The 20,333-nt window shown below is 34.0% G+C and overlaps 1 protein-coding gene across 5 annotated transcripts in view; it reads left to right on the top strand.

Moving 5' to 3' along the window:
• Positions 1-20,333, top strand: part of LOC125095498 (sodium channel protein type 3 subunit alpha) — a 1,188,574-nt gene that overhangs the window by 1,102,956 nt on the left and 65,285 nt on the right. For 4 of the 5 annotated variants that reach the window (XM_047721987.1, XM_047721991.1, XM_047721988.1 and 1 more), the window contains 5 exons: positions 5,501-5,814; positions 11,088-11,206; positions 14,761-14,850; positions 18,977-19,105; positions 19,769-19,860. The exons of the other annotated variant lie outside the window; for it this stretch is intronic. In XM_047721987.1, the coding sequence (XP_047577943.1) occupies positions 5,551-5,814; positions 11,088-11,206; positions 14,761-14,850; positions 18,977-19,105; positions 19,769-19,860 (694 nt within the window). In that variant the 5' untranslated portion in view covers positions 5,501-5,550. The remainder of the gene's footprint in view (positions 1-5,500; positions 5,815-11,087; positions 11,207-14,760; positions 14,851-18,976; positions 19,106-19,768; positions 19,861-20,333) is intronic. 5 annotated transcript variants of the gene reach the window in all.

Genomic DNA, 20,333 nt, shown 5'->3' with positions numbered 1-20,333 from the left:
AAAGTGCCAGTTCACATAAGAATGTCTTTGATGAAGCAGTAAATATTATTCATTATATTAAATCTTGACCTAAGGAACATCTGTTTTTAATATTCTGTATGATGAAACTGGAAAAATACATGAAGCATTTCTGCTGTGCACTACAGTACCATGGCTGTCTCAAGGAAAAGCACCTGCGTGATTGTGTGAGTCAGGAGGTGAAAGAGCCACTTTTTCTTTTGTTCATGGAACACCATTTTCACTTGAAAGAAGGACTGACAAACTATGGAAAAGCCTGTCACTTCAGGAAAAGCAAATGACAGCATTTGTTGTCAATGTTAAAATTGGAGCTTTCAAGTGGAAATTGGAATTTTGGAAAACTTCTACCTGCCGCTGGGAACTAGACAGCCTCCCAATATATTATGACTTTTCTCATGAGATCAATGGTGATATTAACAAATGTGATCTTTGAATGTTAATGAAATTTGTCAAAGTTGGGGAAATCTGTAAAACACTGTGCCAATATTTTCCAAATGATCCATGCATGAAGGCACAAAATCCATCCAAGAGGCAAAATCAATACAAGTTCCTGATACAGATTCCATACTGAAACTAATACAAAAATTATCATTTGTAGAGTTTTGGTGTGTATCAAAGAATATTCACAAGTGCCTGAAGAGACAAGTAAAATACTCCTTCCTTTTTCAGTTACATATATATTTTAAGAGGATCTTCTTCATGTACTTCAATCAAAACAACATATCTCAACAGATTGAACTTGGAACCCGATAAGAGACTCTGGCTGCATTCCATTATGCCAGACAGTAAAGAGATTTGCCCAAATTTAAAATAAATTCCTTCTTTTCACACCATTTTTAAAATTTGTGATAATATAGTTATTTTTATTAAAAATACATTTTATATGTAGACATACAAGGGCTTATTATTACATTAATAAAAGTTATAAAATCTTCTAATTTTTAATACGGTAAATATGAATAGATAAGTTGCCTATAAATAAAAGCTCTTTGACATTGTAATTTTAAGAGTATAAAAGGGTCCTGAAACCAAAATGTTTGAACCATTGCTCTAGGATCAGCCCACCTGTTTACCCTTCATTACTGCCACTCTTTCTTCTAATCTTCAAGTTAATTCCATCACTCCTATCCATGGCTTATGAAGTGTGCTCTATGAGACCTTTGGTGATTATATCCTGCCAGTATTTCAGTCCTTGCTCTTAGCAATCCCTTTTGAGCAGGTTGTTCTCTACCCATAATGAACTTCTTTTTTTTTTTTTATTTTAAAAAATTAATATATAATGTATTATTAGCCCCAGGGGTACAGGTCTGTGAATTGCCAGGTTCCGTAGAACTTCTTAGTTATTCCCAGGCCCTCCCTGCTTTTTCCCATACGTATACTGTCTCCTAGTCTAACATGTTTCTACTGATAGGTCTTTGTCCCAACTTTGTCTGAACTACTACCACCACATTAGTTGGTCAAATCCCAACCAGTCTAATAAAATTTCCTCAGGGAAATACCTTGATTTCCCTTCCTATCCTTACCTGGGCAGAACAAATTGCTCCCATTTATGGAACTCAGACAATAACCAGCAGTACATAATTGTATTATAATTATTTGTGTCCACATCTCTCACTCTGGATTGTCAGCTCCTTAAAAGCAGGGACCATGGGTGTTAATCCAAACATAGTATTGATACACAGTAGTCCCTCAATAAATATTTCTCAAATAAATGATCCTTATCCTTCCAGGTTTAAAATTCTATGGTCCATCCTATAATAGGATTTTTTGAACTACAGTATTCTTATTGATTAAGAGAGGGATGCATTTCCTTTACTCATCCACATTCACAGACACACTTTGGTTTTTAATCAAAGAGATCACCTCCTTAGTCTTTTTTTATCTTTTTTGTCCTTGTAAGGAGAGTTCTGGAGAAAATCTGGCATATTAAATTTGATGTATTTTAATAAATTATAATGCATATATATTCATTAATAATATATATCCCACACCAAGGCATCAGTAGGAATTAATTTTTTAAAAGTCTGCTCTAATAGGAATATAAAATTATGTAAGAGGTCTATATAATAGGCTTGCAAAGAATAAGAAGGAAGGGGGAAAAATTAAAATAGAACTGCCATGGAACTATGAGATGTTTCTAAAAAGCAAAGCTGCAGAAGAAGCCATGAGAAGCTCCCCTCACTGTGATTTTTTAATGTCTCAACCTATCCAAAATATTGGGCAAACCTTAGTTCACCTTAAAGGAAAAGCCAAGAGTCTGGAACTGGCCTACCTTTTCAGGATTTAGAGACAATAGTGTGGCAGTTTCAAAGAGACTTCTTTACCTCTTTTTGACGAAGACTCAAATTCTTTGTTCTAATACTTGATAAGTGAATAGGAAGGTAAAAAATTATTTCTGTTTTAATATGTTTTTACAATTTTTTGATACCTTGCTCCATGTCATCTCAAAGAAATCAAAGTAATCTATACAGATTATTAAAATAGCTCATTAGATATTTTTAACCTAATTTCATTTTAAAAGTTAGGAATTAGGAAACTCCAGTTAAATGAGTATGATTGGTTATTTCTTTACGGCAAAGTGTTGCCACATATAGGTAAGGTATTTCAATGACACTGAGGTTGAGGGGAGTTAAATGTCATAAGCAAACTGTTAGTTACAGGCTCAATATGAACCCAGAACTCAGATTCTGATTGCTGCATGTTTTTCATTCCATTGTTAATAAAGAAACAAAAATTAGTTTAACTAAATGCTCAAATACAAAAGTAACCTTTTTTTTCCTTCCATAAGAAAGCAACCATGTTTCATAGAAATGGCTTAAGATAGATTTGTCATGCTGTTGCATTTTTTTTCTCACCATAGCACATACCCTCCCTAACGTCCATCACCCAGCCACCATATCTCTCCCACTCCCCTCCAATCCAGCAACGCTCAGTTTGTTTCCTGAGATTTCATTTTCATTTAGCACTTGGTAAGAACCAAATCCATCCAGTTGATGAAAGGTGATGAGAGATAGGTGGATTACACATCTCTGGGTATTTAAGGCTTGCAGTTAATGTGCAAACTCCTTCCACATTCAAAAGTATAAATGCGATTATCCCATACAGCTTAGTGCTGGGTTATGTGAACATCAAAATGGCCATAAAATGGCTAAAAATTTTAATTCTAGTTTGTGCCATCTGCCATGAATTTGGAAGGTACAAATTAAATAGCTGAATTAGAAGGTTTGAGAATACTTTTTCTATTTTAATATAAAATGAACCAACTAATTTATTTTGTGCCTTCTAAATTCATTTGATAGGGTACAAAACAAAACAAAACAGCCCCACCCCACCATAAATCAGAAATTATTTTTCAGAGCTAGTGGCAAAAATGACATGGCTTTTTGACAGCTGATATTTTATAACTTACTTGGAATATACTTTCATAGTAGCAAAAAATACAGCAATGTCATATTATAAATACTAATTCAATGAAAAGACACAACTATTAAAAATACTTTAGTCATTGGAATAGACCAGGGAACTTGTAATTCAGATATAAACTCAAAAAACTTATATAATAATCTATAATCATTTTTAGTCTCTATTATTTTTCTTACATTGCTATAAAATCTAGAGTTCCTCACTCTCTGTAAGCTTAGTATATCCATGAAACAAACAGCTAAGAATTAAAAGGCCATTTAGGGATAAACTACTATGGAGACCAGAATAAGTGTGGGAGCAGAGATGAGGTGGGTGGTTGGGATAGGGAAAATGTCACAGATGACTTTGATGATTACCCCGATGTCATGGTTGTAGACTGTTCTATAAGGGACTGATGTACTCACTGTATTTTGTTGTTACTGTTTCTTTTTTCTATCCTAATTTTTTAAATGTGATTTTTGGCACAATGCAAAATAAAGTAACTGTTAACTTAGATTTCCAAATACAAGAAAAATACAATAATCTAGCTTGGATTTCTGGCATTTTTGACAGTTCTGTCACATTTCTAGCAGATTTTTTTTTTTCCTTTCCTGGAGAATTAAGCAGGTGTCTGCCTTCTTTCCTTTCTAATCCCAGGCAGTTGCTTGGCATGGGTGAATATGACCCTGTACTCTGTACTTCCTAGCCCACTCCAGGAGCTCACTGGTCAGCTGTGGTTCCACCAAATAAGGGCCTTACTTAAAGGAGAGTGGCTTGAATTGTGAGAATGCCTGAAATCACAACAGAGGAAATACTGAAGGAACGAAAGATAATTAGATTATGATAGATGACACCAACACAGTGCACTAATCCCAAAACTATTCTAGACACTTAATGTAAATTAATTCATTTATTCCTTATGATAACCTGGGAGGTCAGTTCTCATAGCATCCCCATTTTATAAATGGACACTGAAGCACTGAGGGGTTACATTCTGCAAAGTCATATAGCTCATCAATGACAGAGCCAGGGTTAAGAACAGAGGCAGTCTAGCTCCATAGTCCATGCTTCCAACCACTACACCAAATGGAAGATTCAGAAAGAATATAAAAAGTGTCTTAGAGTAGTTGAGTAACAGCAGACTGGAAAAGGAAATACATTCTGCATTGCCTCAGAAGATGCTTCAGAAGGATCCAAGGTGAGAAGCTGAAAGGAAATAGTTTTGGGGGTACTTGGGTGGCTCAGTCAGCTAAGCATCTGTCTTTGGCTCAGGTCATGATCTCAGGATCCTGGGATGGAGCCTCATGTCAGGCTCTCTACTCAGCGGGGAGTCTCCTTCTCCCTCTCCTTTTGCTCCTTCCCCCTGTTCATGCTTTCTCTCTCTCTCTTTCAAATAAATAAAATCTTTGAAAAAAAAAGAAGAAAAGAAAATAGTTTTGACTTCTCTGTCACTGCTGACGGTCAGGCTTTATTTGGATAACCAATGGTCACTGATGATGATGGTGACAACCAGAACAGCAGTTGGATTAGGCAAAACTTCTTTTCTTATTCTGAGATTTTAGGAGTCAGGCATATACCAGTGTATTTCTTTATTTGGAGAGCTAGTAAGATGTGATAAAAGGAGTGAGGGTGGGGAATGATGGATCCTTAAGTAATTTCACTGACAAGCATTACTGACATTACTCTTTTTACCAAAGTATACTATAATATGTTTTGGTTCAAAGGTCTCAGACCAGACTTTGATAGACTTATAAAACTAGTTTATTGAACATTAGACTGGATAATGATGCTTCCAGGTTAAAATTTGTAGTGCAGCCCTAAGATGTTTATACTTTTAAAAAAGTCACCAGAAGAATCCCCAAAGGAACATTGTAAAATGTTTATACTGCGCACTGAGAAAGAAAAGAAGTCTATGCATTGAAGAAGAGAAGTTTTTTCCCCACCAAAAATAAATATTCATTTACTAATATACTACCAAAGAAATTGCTAGAAGAAACATTAAATGACATCTTGGCTGATTTTCTTAATCCCTCTCACTCACTTGCTTTCCTATCTCTCATGCATTTTTTTCCCTTGGTAGGCAATTCTTATGCAAGAAGCTAAACGTAATTAAATGTGCAGGATGAAAAGATGGCACAGGCACTGCTGGTACCCCCGGGGCCTGAAAGCTTCCGCCTTTTTACTAGAGAATCTCTTGCTGCTATCGAAAAACGTGCCGCAGAAGAGAAAGCCAAAAAGCCCAAGAGAGAACAAGACAATGATGACGAGAACAAACCAAAGCCAAATAGTGACTTGGAAGCTGGGAAGAACCTTCCATTTATTTACGGAGACATTCCTCCAGAGATGGTGTCAGAGCCCTTGGAGGACCTGGACCCCTACTATATCAATAAGAAAGTGAGTGTGGATTTTATACTTTCAAAAATTAAGTTATATTTCCAAATTTAAGTCTTTAAACACTAATGTTAATATACTTTTCTCTGGCTCATATACATACTGCATCGTAAGTTTTCTACTGTTAAAGACTTTGTACTTTTTATTTCCACTTACTTTTAAGCACAGTAGCCAAAGTCAAGATTTGGCTACAGTGAAGAGATATGATAGATAAACAAATGCTTTCTATAATTTCACAGTAACTGAAATAATCAAAATGAAAATTGACACTTACAAAGCAAAATATGTTATCACTGACATATTTCAGCACATGGTAGACAACAGAAGAAGAGTCATGTAAAAGAAGAGTTATGGGCATATGTACTTCTTATTTTTTAGTTATTAATTGTCTTGAAGTTTGCTCACAAGAGATTTGTATTCTAGAGGGTAATAATCTTACTTAGCATCCTCCTATAAGAAGATAATACATTGACAAGCACAGTCACACCTACTTATTGTTAAAACATCACTCAGCGAAAAAAATGTCAAGAACAAAACACAAAAACCCCTCAAGTTTTCTCTATCTACATATGACTTTAATCAAGTTATGACTATGCCTTCCTAATGCTATAATAACAATATAATTCTGTCGGAATTAACTGGTTTTTGAAGTTAAACCAGCTGTGCAGAGTTTTATAGCAAATATTTTTTTCTTAAATGGATGATAGATACTGAACCATCTAATTGGGTATTTTGGCATTTTATAACACACAATTTATATTTCACGTTCATAAGCATAAAAAAAAACAGGTCTATATAGAAACTAGAGATAAATAAATATCACCATGAATTGATAGTTTGTGGTTTAAAGAAGATACTGAATGCCTTTATTAATCAGATCCAGTCCTTTTAGAAAGAATAGCTAAGGAAATTGCATTCTCTAAGCAGTATGTGATTTAATCTTATAAGATCAGTGATGGGTAAAGAACCTGACAGTTAACCATCCAAAGGTGGAACTAGCCCTATTGCCCTCAAGGAGGGCTTCTCAAACTTGCATGTGTATACACATCATCTGAGGATCTTGTTAAGATACAGATTCAGATTCCAGAGTTCTGTGGGGCCAGAGATCCTGCATCTCTAACAAGTACTCGAGTGAGACTCCTTCTGCTATAATACACGAGCCACACTTTGAGGAACTAGCTCTAAAATGCTTTCTATAAGTCATAAAATCAATTTAAATAGTTAAACAGGCCCTTTCTTTTTCCTTTGAAACTAGTTTCATGAAAGTGGCATTTAATACTGATTCACACATTTTTGAAAGTCATTTGTTCCAGTACTCTACTATAGAAGTGATAAGGAAAATTTTGAAAATTTGAAATTTAGTTACTGTTACTGTTATACATGATGATGACAGTGAGACCTCCCCCCAGAAACTAGAATAAAATTCTCCTTAAAATTACTGATTCAAAGTATATATTTGCAAAGATGTCTTTAAGAGACAGGGATATGCTCACTCTGACATACTTAGAAGTATTAGCTACTAAAAGAAAGGAAGTATCCTTAGGAAAGGAAATTGGTAAGATTAAGGGGTGAGGAGAATAAAAGAGACAAACACTGGCATTTTCCAAAGGAAGCAGGTCTTTAGAGTAGCCCTGAAAGCATTTTCCTCCCCAAATCAAGGCTATTTCATTGTAGACGAGCTACACGGGGCTACCTAACAGAGGTGTCATTAAACATTGTGCAGCATTTGATTAAGTCGGCTTGTTTGGACTCTACCCTCTGCAAAGAACCTTCTTATTATAATTTGTCTTCCCACAGATCTGCTTGAAAGGAAAGAAAATGCTGGTTATGCCACTGCAATTATTTCAGTCCATGTGACAGTAATACATCTCATTGTAAATAAGTAGATGGGCATTCTGATTTTGTATGTGAGGCTTTCAGGCTTGGTTACTGTGAGTCCGCTGCTAAGAAACAGAATTGTTCTGTGCATGCTAACAAAGTCAGTTTTTATGGCCTTTCTGTCTGAGAACCAGACTTGGACCTTGATTTATTCTTAGTGGCCATGGCCCATCTTGCGAGACATCTAGACTATTCACTTTTTACTGTTGGTGCACTGCCTTTCTTTATGAAGACTATAAAGACTATAAAAATGAAGACTGAGGTACTATTGAAGAAAAAGGTAGTTTGTGATTGTTAGGATTGAAGGAGCTAACGTAAGAAGCTAATGGAAAAGTTCTGGAATTAAAAACATGGTATGAAGTTTATGTTAATTATTTGAATAACGCAGGTAAAAGGCACTTCAAAACTGTAAAGCATTATGTAACAGTTTGTTGCCATTAATTATGATATATTTTACATACCTAATTTAATCAGATAATCAGATGAGCCACCTCACAATGCATTTCAATGGTGTTTAAATTGACCAGGTAACAACTGAGGAATAGTGACGCTGATAATCATAAGAAGCTAATGTTTGTTGTGTTCCTACTTTGTTGGGCACTGTTTCAGTGCTTTAAGTGTCATAATTCATTTAATATTCCAAGAACCAGTCAAGTAGTACTATATTAGCCTCATTTTACACACGGGAGGTCAAGCCCAGAGAGGTTAAGTAACTTGCCCAAGTCACACTCCATAAGTGGTGAATTCAGGGATTGAAGCCAGGCAGTCAGAACTCTTAAGCACTAAGCAAAATTATATATGGCATTTATTAATAAATTGAAAGAAAACATTAAAAAATTGGTTGTATGCTGTTTGGAATTCTCTATTTGATAATGTCCTATTCGCAGATATAAAGCTTACTCTTGCCTCAAGTAGTAAACATTTTAGTGAACCTGTAAGATGTATATTCATCTGGGAAAAAGCAAGCAGCATTCCAGAGTGAACAACAACTAGTTAGACATACTTACATTTTAACATTCATCACCTTAGTACTAATAGGTAAAAATTTTTTTAAGTCACATCATTATTTATCATTACTTGAAGACCAGATTTTGGACTTGACACTATTTATCCCTCCTCCAATTATCTGTCACTCTCTCCAGTAATTTTCAGTTTATGCACATCTCTCAATAACCTCAGAGTCCCAAACTTCAAGTGTCTTCCTTGTAATTATTTCACTATACAGGATATTAGTATTTTATTCTTCATTTCTCAGAACTCAAGGTTTTGTGTTAGGTGGTGTTCACCAGAAATAAACTTGAAATTGTGCTCTTAAGGCCTGCTCTATTCCAGAACCTGCAAATTCAATGGATGCCCTTGACATGTCATTTTTAATCCCATTAGTTCCTGAAGGCTAAGGCTAATCTTTCGGGAGAGCAGAGGATTTCATGTTTAAAGGGACATTTCACTCCTGTCACTCTGTTTTTGGAGATTTTTCAAAATAAATTCCTCTCCTAGCGTTACAAGTGGTAACTGCTTTTTCAGGGAAACTGCCTCACAAAAGAATGAGTAAAAGCACTTTTAATTATTGTGAAGTTTACATCATTGAATGCCTAAATGTATCTAGATTGTTTGTAATATTAAATGATCTAATCCTGTGAATTCAAGAAAGTCCTTTAATGCATTTGTGCTTCGAGGGCAGTTTTCCCAATATCCAAAATCCCTTATGGATGATCTCAATGCTAGTAAAAAAGTTTACTTGCCCTCCTCGTAGAATTGTTCAACTTTATAGATTGCTATTCATGGAAAATGGTTGGTTAGGTAATGTTTGGCTCCATGGTCTTGAATACAAAAGGGCAATGTATGGAGAAATTGTTTTCTCTGTCCTTTATACTCAAAATATAAGTTTTTCTGTCTACCTATTCAAACACTACCATGTTGTCAGTGAACATGATTGTAGGGGATACAGACCTTAGTTTAAGAGTAAAAACATATTATTAAGCAAATGGATGTATTGATGTCTTAAAGGTAAATGGCATCTTAAAGGTAAGCCTGCACTTAATTAAAACAAGTGTTTATTTACAAACCACATTATTAAGTACTGTGGGGAAAAATGGAGAAAAAGTAGATTAAGGCTTTTATGCTCAATAGGTTCTAACAACTTCTAACCTAGTCCTCAGTGGAGTGAACCCTACATGTAAATTGCTACTTGACTGTAATTAAAAGCAACATGCCAATGTGTGCAAATTAATATACTAAGACTTACTGGTAAAGGGAAACAATTAGAAGTGATCAGAAGGCAGTGATTTATCTGGAAAGGCATGATGGAGGAGGTGATTTTGATAACTGAGGACATTTTTGAAAGTAGGTCTTTTCAAACCTGGCTGCATATTAAAATTACCAGAGGAAATTTTAAAAATAATACCCATGTCTATGCCCATCCTCCAGAAATTCTGACTCAATTGGTTTTGTGTGGGACCCAAATATTGGCAAATTTAAAATCACCTCAAGAGAATCAAATATACAGAGAGGACTAAGAACTTTGATTAAATAGTTGGTAGGACCTCATTGTCAGGCCTGTTATGGACCTGAAATGGGGGGGAGTTTATATTAGATGACCTCTCAGGTACCTCCTTCTTCTAGGATTGTATGACACATTTTCAGAATCAGAGGGCGAAGCTGACAGGTTGTGAGTTAAATTGACAGGGGGACAGTCAATTTGTTGGAGCAGAGACGGCTTAGTGGGAAAAACTAAAAGTTGATCCTGGAGAGATGTGGTGGGTAATCACTGAGTAACACGGCTTAAATGCTAAATTGATGGTTACAGGTTTCAGGTCATAGAATTTTAGCTACAGAATGCCCTTTGAAATGATGTACTGAAGGCTAATTCTCAATGCAGCTTTCCCTTCTTAGTATTACCAGCAGATCTACAGAATCAGCAAAACCAGGTTATTCAGCCTGTTTGAACATTTTAAAGTAGGACAACTTCCATGGGGAAAATAGAGAGGATTCATAAACTTTAGAGTTCAAAGACTTGAAATAATTAAAATAAAAAAGATTATTTTTGTAGCAATATGTACAGAATAATCTGAAAAAGTTACCAAAACTGGAGACAGATGGTAAGCTTTAAATAAAATTGGAATCTGTAAAGTTACAATTTGATAAAAAAATTTTGTGTAGGATCATCAGTTCATATCAGAAAGTTGGAACTCTAGAGACAAATTAGGTAATAGTAAATCATATGTTTACTATGTTAAGTCAGGCGAGAAACATCTAACATGTTTATAGTTACAATAAACCAATTTGTTTAAACAAACAAGTTTGAACAAACAAATCAGGTAAAAGTTCTTCATCTGTTTAAGCTCTTCAAGTAAGCCACATGTCTAATCTAGTAATTTTTTTCATATTTTCTTTTTCAGACTTTTATAGTATTGAATAAAGGGAAGGCAATTTTCCGATTCAGTGCCACCTCTGCCTTGTATATTTTAACTCCGCTAAACCCTGTTAGGAAAATTGCTATTAAGATTTTGGTACATTCATATCCTTTTCATGTGATTGAATGCTGGTACTTGATTTTATAGAAAATGTCATTCTTTTATACATATTTTTATATATTTATATTTTACGTATACTGTGTTATATATTATATATAATTTCTTTAATATTAATTGTGACATTGTTATTTAATCCTTTCTCACTGATTTTTCTGCCACTTATTAAAAGATTAGTATAGAATGACTATTATGATCCTAGAAGTAAAAATGAACTATGTTAGTGAATGTGTAAATGAAACATACTGTGTAGAAGGAACAACAGCAAATCTACTTCACACTTTTATTATCCTCCAGACCACACATAATTATTGCTAAAGAAACATAGTCTATTGTGGTTAGTATTATTATCCATATTACCAAATATTCTTACTTTTATGCCTTGATTGGTTCTGTATCTTCAGCACCTGGATCTGTCCATCTCCTTCTTTTACTAAATATTTATTAAACTATATATGTGCCTAAATATCTAATATATATTTAAAAATAACTGAACTTAAGACTACTTACAATGATAGTCAAAAACCATCCAACAAGGACAGAATAGGTGTGGATTTCAACAAATTCTCCAATAGGTAATGATAAAATAGAAAGGTATTCAGAGGCTGTGTCTAAGAACGGACATTTTTTTTTTAAGTTTTTTATTTAAGTTACTGTTAGTTTAACATACAGTGTAATATTAGTATCAAGTGTACCATTTAGTGATTCAACACTTCCATACTGTACCCAGTGCTCATCACTAGTGCACTCCCTAATCCCCGTCATCTATTTAACCCACCCCCCACTCACCTCCCCTCTGGTAACCATCAGTTTGTTCTCTGTAGATAAGAGTCTATTTCTTGGTTTGCCTCTTTTTCCTCCTATGATCATTGGTTTTGTTTCTTAAATTCCACCTATGAGTGAAATCATATGGTATTTGTTCTTCTCTGATTGACTTGATTCAATTAGCATTATATCCTCTAGCTCCATCCATGTTGTTGTAAATGGCAAGATTTCAATCTTTTTTAAGGCTGAGTAATATTCGCACACGTGCGTGCATGTGTGTGTGTGTGTACACACACACCACATCTTTATTCATTCCTCGGTTGATGGACATTTGGGCTCTTTCCATAATTTGACTATTGTAGATAATGCTGTTATAAACACTGGGGTGCATGCATCCCTTTGAATTAGTATTTTTGTATTCTTTGGACAAGTGCCTAGTAGTACAATTGCTGGATTGTAGGGTAGTTCTATTTTTAACTTTTTGAGGAGCCTCCATATTGTCTTTCAGAGCAGCTGTATGTTTGCATTCCTACCAACAGTGTAAAAGCGTTCCTCTTTCTCTACATCCTTGCCAACATCATTTGTTTCTTGTGAGATGTTATCATTTTTTTTTCTTTTTAGAATTTTTATTTAAATTCTAGTTAGTTAACATACAGTGTAATACTGGTTTCAGGGGAGTTTAGTGATTCATCACTTACAGGAAGCTCCAATGCTCAACACAAATGCCCTCCTTAAAACCCCTCATCCATCTAGCCCATTCCCCACGCACCTCCTATAGTTAAGAGTCTCTTATGGTTTTTTTCCCTCTTTTTCCCCCCTCCCCTATGTTCATCTCTTTTGTTTCTTAAGTTCCACATATGAGTGAAATCATATGGTATTTGTCTTTCTCTGACTGACTTGTTTCGGTTAGCACAATACACTCTAGTTCCATCCACGTCATTGCAAATGGCAAGATTTTTTTCTTTTTGATGGTTAATATTCCATTGTGTGTGTGTGTGTGTGTGTGTGTGTGTGTATACATACCACATCTTCTTTATCCACTCATCAGCTGATAGACATTTGGGCTCTTTCCATAATTTGGTTATTGTTGAGAATGCTGTTATAAACATCATGGTGTGTGTGCCCCCTTTGAATCAGTATTTTTTTTTTTTTAATCCTTTGGGTAAATACCCAGTAGTGCAATTACTGGGTCATAGGTTAGTTCTATTTGTAACTTTCTGAGGAACCTCCATACTGTTTTCCAGAGTGGCTGCACCAGTTTGCATTCTCATCAAGAGTATAAGAGGGTCCCCTTTTTCTACATCCTCACCAACAACTGTTGTTTCTTGTGTTGTTAATTTTAGCCATTCTGACAGGTGGGAGGTGATATCTCATTATAGTTTTGATTTGTATTTCCTTGATGATGAGTGATGTCAAACATCTTTTCATGTGTCTGTTGGCCATCTGTATGTCTTCTTTGGAAAAAGTCTATTCATATCTTCTGCCCATTTTTTAATTACATTATTTGCTTTTTGGGTGTTGAGTTTTATAAGTTCTTTATATATTTTAGATACTAATTCTTTATCATATATGTCATTTGCAAATAATCTCCCATCTGTAGGCTGCCTTTTAGTTTTGTTGACTATTTCCTTTGCTGTGCAGAAGCTTTTTATTTTGATGAAGTCTCAATAGTTTATTATTGCTTTTGTTTCCCTTGCTTCAGGAGACATCTAGTAAGAAGTTGCTATGGCTGGTGTCAAGAGACTACTGCCTGTGTTCTCCTCTACATTTTAATGGTTTTCTGTCTCACATTTAGGTCTTTAATCAAGAATAGGAATTTTATACAGATAGATTCAAAATAGCCTTATTAAAAAAAAAAAAACTAAAAGAGAGACAAAAGACTGGTTAACCTAGAGATAGGGTAAATAGGACCGAACTTTTCATTTGAATTCTTTTCATTGTATGGTTTGATATTAGCAAGCATTTATATTTTTAAATTAAAGATTTACCCCCAAAATAACCATAATATTCCTTAGAGTGAGGTCTGATTGAGATCCTAATAGAAATTAATTACAGCTAATTCTCAGGAAGTTTTCAAAACAGCACTCATCTGTTTAGGAACAATGTGGACTAGATACAGAAGGATATCTAGATGGTCCATTAAGTTCTCCCACAGTCTAAAGTGAAAATAAAAAGTTAGAAAACAATATTAACTTATTAGCAAAAAAATTCTCTCTTCCTTTACTCTTATAAAACACTGAAAGAATGAGTCACATCACAATAAGATTATTAAAAGTAACTGATTACAGTACAATTCTCAATCAATGTTATCCTTGAATATACTGGGGTATTCTTTCTCGGGTTTTTATATTGCATTCATTAATGTTTTATCAGTCAATGGTGATTTTAAATTATATCTGAAGTTTGTACTTCAGATGTAATAACATTTATACTGTTCACACTTTTATTTTACACCTATATTGTGAACTTACTAAAGAATGGTCATTTCTCCTTGCAGTGCTATTTCACATAACTAATTGGAATGCAAAATTCCCATTGCTTGAAACAGAGATCTCTTTCCATTAAATTCAGTTCTGTGAAGTTTTACATTTCATGTAAAATGAAAAAGAGTAGACCAAGGATGTATGACAGGCTTTGAAGTTTCTTATTACTTTTGCCATTGTTTTAAAACAAATAAGACATATTTCACAGTAACTTTGACAATTTTTTTTGGTATTGGGTTGTTTGTAAATGGTCTTGATAATATACTAGCATTTATTCCTTAACTATAATCTACTTTATTCAGCATGCTTATCATGTGCACTATTTTGACCAACTGTGTATTTATGACCTTGAGTAACCCTCCAGACTGGACGAAGAATGTAGAGTAAGTAGGAATGACTTCTTTGAATGAGAAATGCACATTCAAATTACCTAGCTTTGCCTTATGGTTATGGTCTGACTTAAGTTTTACACATTCTGGAGTCAGGCTAAAAACTTCTAAGAAACAGTTATTTCCATAACATGAAAGAATATAAAGGAAGTTCTTTGGGGGAGCTTCTCTTCTATGAGGTAAGTATTCTTTCCAAAAAATGCATGAGAGTATCTGTTTAAGAAAGGTTGTAAAGAGTAAATACACTAGCTGGTAAACTAAACCAATCATTTAGCATAAAAGTTAAGATTCAATAATAGGTATGCATTTTAGATTTTTTTTTTTTTTAAATGACCATTTTGGGCACCTGAGTGGCTTAGTGGGTTAAGCACCCAGCTCTTGATTTCAGCCCAAGTCATGATCTCAAGGAGCCTATGCAGAGCCCCACATCAAGCTCTGCACTCAGCAGGAAGTCTGCTTGTGGATTCTCTCTCTCTCAAATAAATAAATATTTAAAAGAAACAACAATGCCATTTGAGTAATATGATGAATAAAATTATTTTATGCTGGTATATTACTATTATTGTTATATTCCCATAAAACAGATTTAGGTGTTTAGCATAATATTATTATAGTAGGTATTTTGGTTATATGTTATATCATTATAGTTGGGAAAATACATTTAGGTGTTTAAGTAATTTAGATATTTAGTTATACTTAGATATGTAGTTTATTCAGACACAGCATGTGTGCTAAAACACCATAGATGTGTTCCATAAAAGAAATAAAACATCTCTACAAAATCATAGCTCAAAAAATAATAGGGCTTAAGGGGAAAACATGATTAAGAGCATATCACTCAAAACTTAGGAAACTTTGTAATTAAAACACTAATAAAAACCATACAATCCCAATAAAAATACTGGCCAAGTGAAAGCTCTATAGACATTTGTACTTAAAATCATAGCCAGAAACTCCTTTGCAGTCTCACAACCAGGTTGTGGCCTTTCTGCCTTAAGACAAAGACCTGGGGACATTTCTATCATGTCATCAAACTATTTGATGTATTATTTTAATACAAAGGAAGAGGTCTAAGCACAATATTTCTTGGGCATTAAACTAGCCCCTGCTTCCACTAAAGAAGACTCTTATATGTCTGCATTAGTACTTAGGTCTCCCTTTAATGCTAAAGATGTTTTATTTAAATGTAACGATAAAAATGCCACTAATTGATTCAAAACATCAATGTGCTGAGGAAATTTTTGCATTAACTAACATAATTTCTCCATTATAACAGCATTATTTCCCAAGTTTTCTTTCACATGTGAGATTATTCATGACAGAGAAACATATTATTTAATGAAAAAGAAGGTGTTTAGGTTATGTAGGTTATTTATGTATTGTATAATACAATGATAACATTTGGTAAAAAAAGGTTTTTAGTATGTTCTTTTTATTGTTATATTTTTTAAAAGTAATATCTAATAGGAGATAAGTTATTACAACAAATATTGCCACTTCTATATATTTTTATAGACTTCTATTGGGGATTTAATGCACTATTCTAAGCCATCATTTGTCAGTTTAACACATTAAAGATTTTTTTTATAGTAGCTTGGAAATGTTCCTTAGAAATAATTTTAGTAGAGAATCCAGTTCTTATGCTGAGATAAGCAATTTAACAGAATTCTTTGTTATCATTTATAATTTGTGGATTAACAAATGGACATACCTATATAAAGCCAATCTGTATCTACTCTTCCTAGAAGAAATTACTGAAACATTTAAACATGTACAAATCACATTTATTTGTATAACATTATTAAAAGATAGGTAAAGAGGACATTTGAATATTATTACTTGAATATGCACGTCTCTCTCTTTTCTTTCTTGGAGGCGGCAAAAGGGAGGGGTTAAGGGAAAGGGAGAGAATCTTAAGCAGGCTCCGCATTCAGCACAGAGCCCAATGTGGGCTTAATCTCATGGTCTCATGAGCAGAAATCAAGAGTTAGGTGCTTAATCGACTAGCCAACCATGTCCCTCAGCAGGTTTCTCTTTTTAAGGTCATTTTTAGAGATAACTATATCCATTATGAAAATGGTCTTATGCGTACAAAAGGTTTTGACTTCATTTGGTGGGAAAACTTTGTACAATTATTAGGATCATTTATCACTTGACAGCAAAGTAGCAGGAAAACAACCAAAATTAGTGGTTATAGCCTGTAAGCCAAACCAAATAAACAAGAGTGCAAAGAAGATAGAAATCAGTTATGACATGAAAACAGGTCACTGATAGCATAAACAGTCCTGGTACAAAGTGGTGATATGCACAGAATAGGCTGAGGACCATATGGTATAGTGAGGGTCATGTTATGAAAGGTAGACACAGATCTACAGACATCATAATTACAGGAAAAAAAAAACTGGGTAACATGGACAGAATCAACAGTATGAGGCAGAGGTAAGAAAGATCAAGGTCCCCTCGATTCTCACTTGTGCTATCTAGTTTGCTAATAGGCACTTCTGAACACCTGTTCTGGGCAAAGCTCTGTCTCACATGTTAAGCTCCAGGACACTCTTCCTTGGATAGTATCCACAAAAACAGGGATAGGGGTAGGGACTTTAATATTAGATAACTTCGAATTGCCTAAGCATAGACCATAGGGCATCAACCATTAATGTGATAAATAAAACATACATTGAGCTGTCTCTTATGGCTTTTCACAAGATAGCTCTCTCTGAAAGGCAATGTCATGGTGATTATGTGTAATGTACAAAGGTCCAAACTAAAACACAAGTAAATATAAGCTTGGCATTGTAAATTATATCTTTTTCTAAAGAGGTCAGCTACTTCATAATAAGTAAAAATAGCCATTAAATTTATTCCTCAAAAAATCAGCTGACTTATTTTAAAAAGGAGGAGGGGTGTTCTTAGGAAAACTTGATGTGAAGATCTCTACATAGATTTTCCTCTTATTTCTTTGTTCCCTCATCTGAGAGAAATTTCTGCAGAAAACAATGCAGAAATAACTCTCCTAACTTTATTCACATATAAAATACTAGTAGGTGGGAAATACAATTAATTTTAATAAGAGTAAATCAAATCTTTGTGGCTGGGGTGAAATAATATGAAGGATAATCTTAAATAGCACTTTTTAAAAGAACACAATGTTGAAAAACAAGTACTCTTTCTCAACTGTTTTTGGAAGAAATAGAGAATATTGTCAACACTCGAAGGAGAGAGGGCTAAATATGCACTATATATCAAACAGTAAATAGAAAAGCCTTTCACCATTTTGGAGGCTGAAATTTGAATGTGAGCATGTTTAAATGATTTGGCTCAATTGTATAGAATTGGTAGCTGATGCAGGTAAGAATCAGAAATTTGCTTTTGCTCTGAGCTTCGGTAATTTGTAAATGCACATATATAAAATACTAATAAATTATAATTTTCCTTGTATAGATATATATGAGAGAAGCAGTTTAAAACTATATGGCTGACCCTTAAAGATAAAAAGGGGAAGCATATTTTCTAGGTTAGATATGTGAAATATGCCTAAAAATAATTCTAATCATTAATAAATTTGAATGGAGTATTTTATTATAAATAAATAAATCCAAGAAATTTTTATCTATAGAGCTGTATTGTCTAATGAGGGAGACACTAGCCATATGTGAAACCTGAAATTTGGTTAGTCTTAGTTGTTGAAATAATATTTTAGCTACATTGGTTTAAATAAAATATAATATGAAAATTAAATTCAACTGTTTTTCCTTACTTTTTTGTTTGGTTACTGAAAATTTGAAGACTACAAATTTAGCTGGTATTATATTTTAATCAAACAGTGTTGCTCTAGAGGGCCAAGCTTGATGATTATCCATAAAACACATGAAATTATTATTCTAAAGTCTAAATAGTTAAACAAGACCAGATTCTTTGGGGAAGATACTATCTCTTCACTTTAACCCCTTACTCAGGCTTACGAAATTAATTAAACTAGTCAAATCTCTGTAAATAGAAATAGGAAATAGGATTTTAGCAAATAAAAAAAAACACAAAAGGATACATTTGCCATATTTGAAACCATGTGTATTAACAGCTCAAATGAAACTGTTAATTTTTATTTGGATGCTCTTCCTAGGTACACATTCACTGGAATCTACACCTTTGAGTCACTTATAAAAATCTTGGCAAGAGGGTTTTGCTTAGAAGATTTTACATTCCTTCGTGATCCATGGAACTGGCTGGATTTCAGTGTCATTGTGATGGCGTGAGTATTTTTGAAAAGTTGTTAAGCTCAAAGGAATGAAAACAGTTGTAGCACAAACCAAGGGGTTGTGACAATATTTTAAATGCAGAGTTTGCTTATTAGCCAAATTAACTATACACCTCATATATTTTGAGAATACACATTACAATACATACAGTAAGGTAAATCTATCTGGTAAAGGAGCAATAAACAATTACTGTCATGCCATATTGTCTTCCATTTCATCAAAATGAAGTATTCATTGAGCATAATACCTCAACTATACTTTGATTTCTTACAAACTTGTTCCTATTAGTGAACATTTCATTGAAATAAGGCAACAAAATTTTATTCCTTAAAAGCAGCTTTCAGCATATGGCACCCTGAAGTCTGTAGCAAGTCCATTTGTTAAACTCAAGGGGCTCTATACACCAAGCCCAAATTTCATTCTTTATTTAGTATAAACTTTGCAAAAACTATCAGTAACTCTGATTTAATTCTACAGGTATGTAACAGAATTTGTAAGCCTAGGCAATGTTTCAGCCCTTCGAACTTTCAGAGTCTTGAGAGCTCTGAAAACTATTTCTGTAATTCCAGGTAAGAAACTGGTATAAGAAGATAGGCTCCTTGTATCTCCAACTTTTCTTGTGTATTATTGTGTTGTGTGTGAACTCCCTATTACAGATACGTGACAGAGTTTGTGGACCTGGGCAATGTCTCAGCACTGAGAACATTCAGAGTTCTCCGAGCACTGAAAACAATTTCAGTCATTCCAGGTGAGAGATAGGTTAAACACTGGGGCTGACTTTAAATGCACTGTAATAATATTTAGGTTCAAATCACACTTAGATCATTAGACTTGTTTATTATTCTTGTTTGTCAACTTCAAGAATGCCAAATGATGTTTCAAAGCAGTTTAGTTCCTAAAATTTTAGAAATTACACACTTATTTGTAAAGTCAGCCTTTGAGTTTAACAGAGAATTGCATGAGTTGTCTATAAAAATACTAGTTTTGTGCACATGTGTGCACTCTCTCTCTCATGCTTTCTCTCTCTTTTTGCATTTATGATGTCAAGTTTTCTCTTCTATGATATGGAAAAAGCTTTGCTACCATGCCTTTACCAACTTAGTTGGGTTTTACCATTCACTGCAGATCTATTCTGAAAATAGATCTCCTTTTATAAAGGAGAAAAGATTATTCTTGAACAGCATGGCTTAGGATATTTAATACTTTAAATTCTTTTCTCCT

This window comes from Lutra lutra, chromosome 3 (genome assembly GCF_902655055.1).
Source record: "Lutra lutra chromosome 3, mLutLut1.2, whole genome shotgun sequence".
Lineage (NCBI taxonomy): Eukaryota > Metazoa > Chordata > Mammalia > Carnivora > Mustelidae > Lutra > Lutra lutra.
This window is presented reverse-complemented; position numbering and strand designations above follow the sequence as displayed.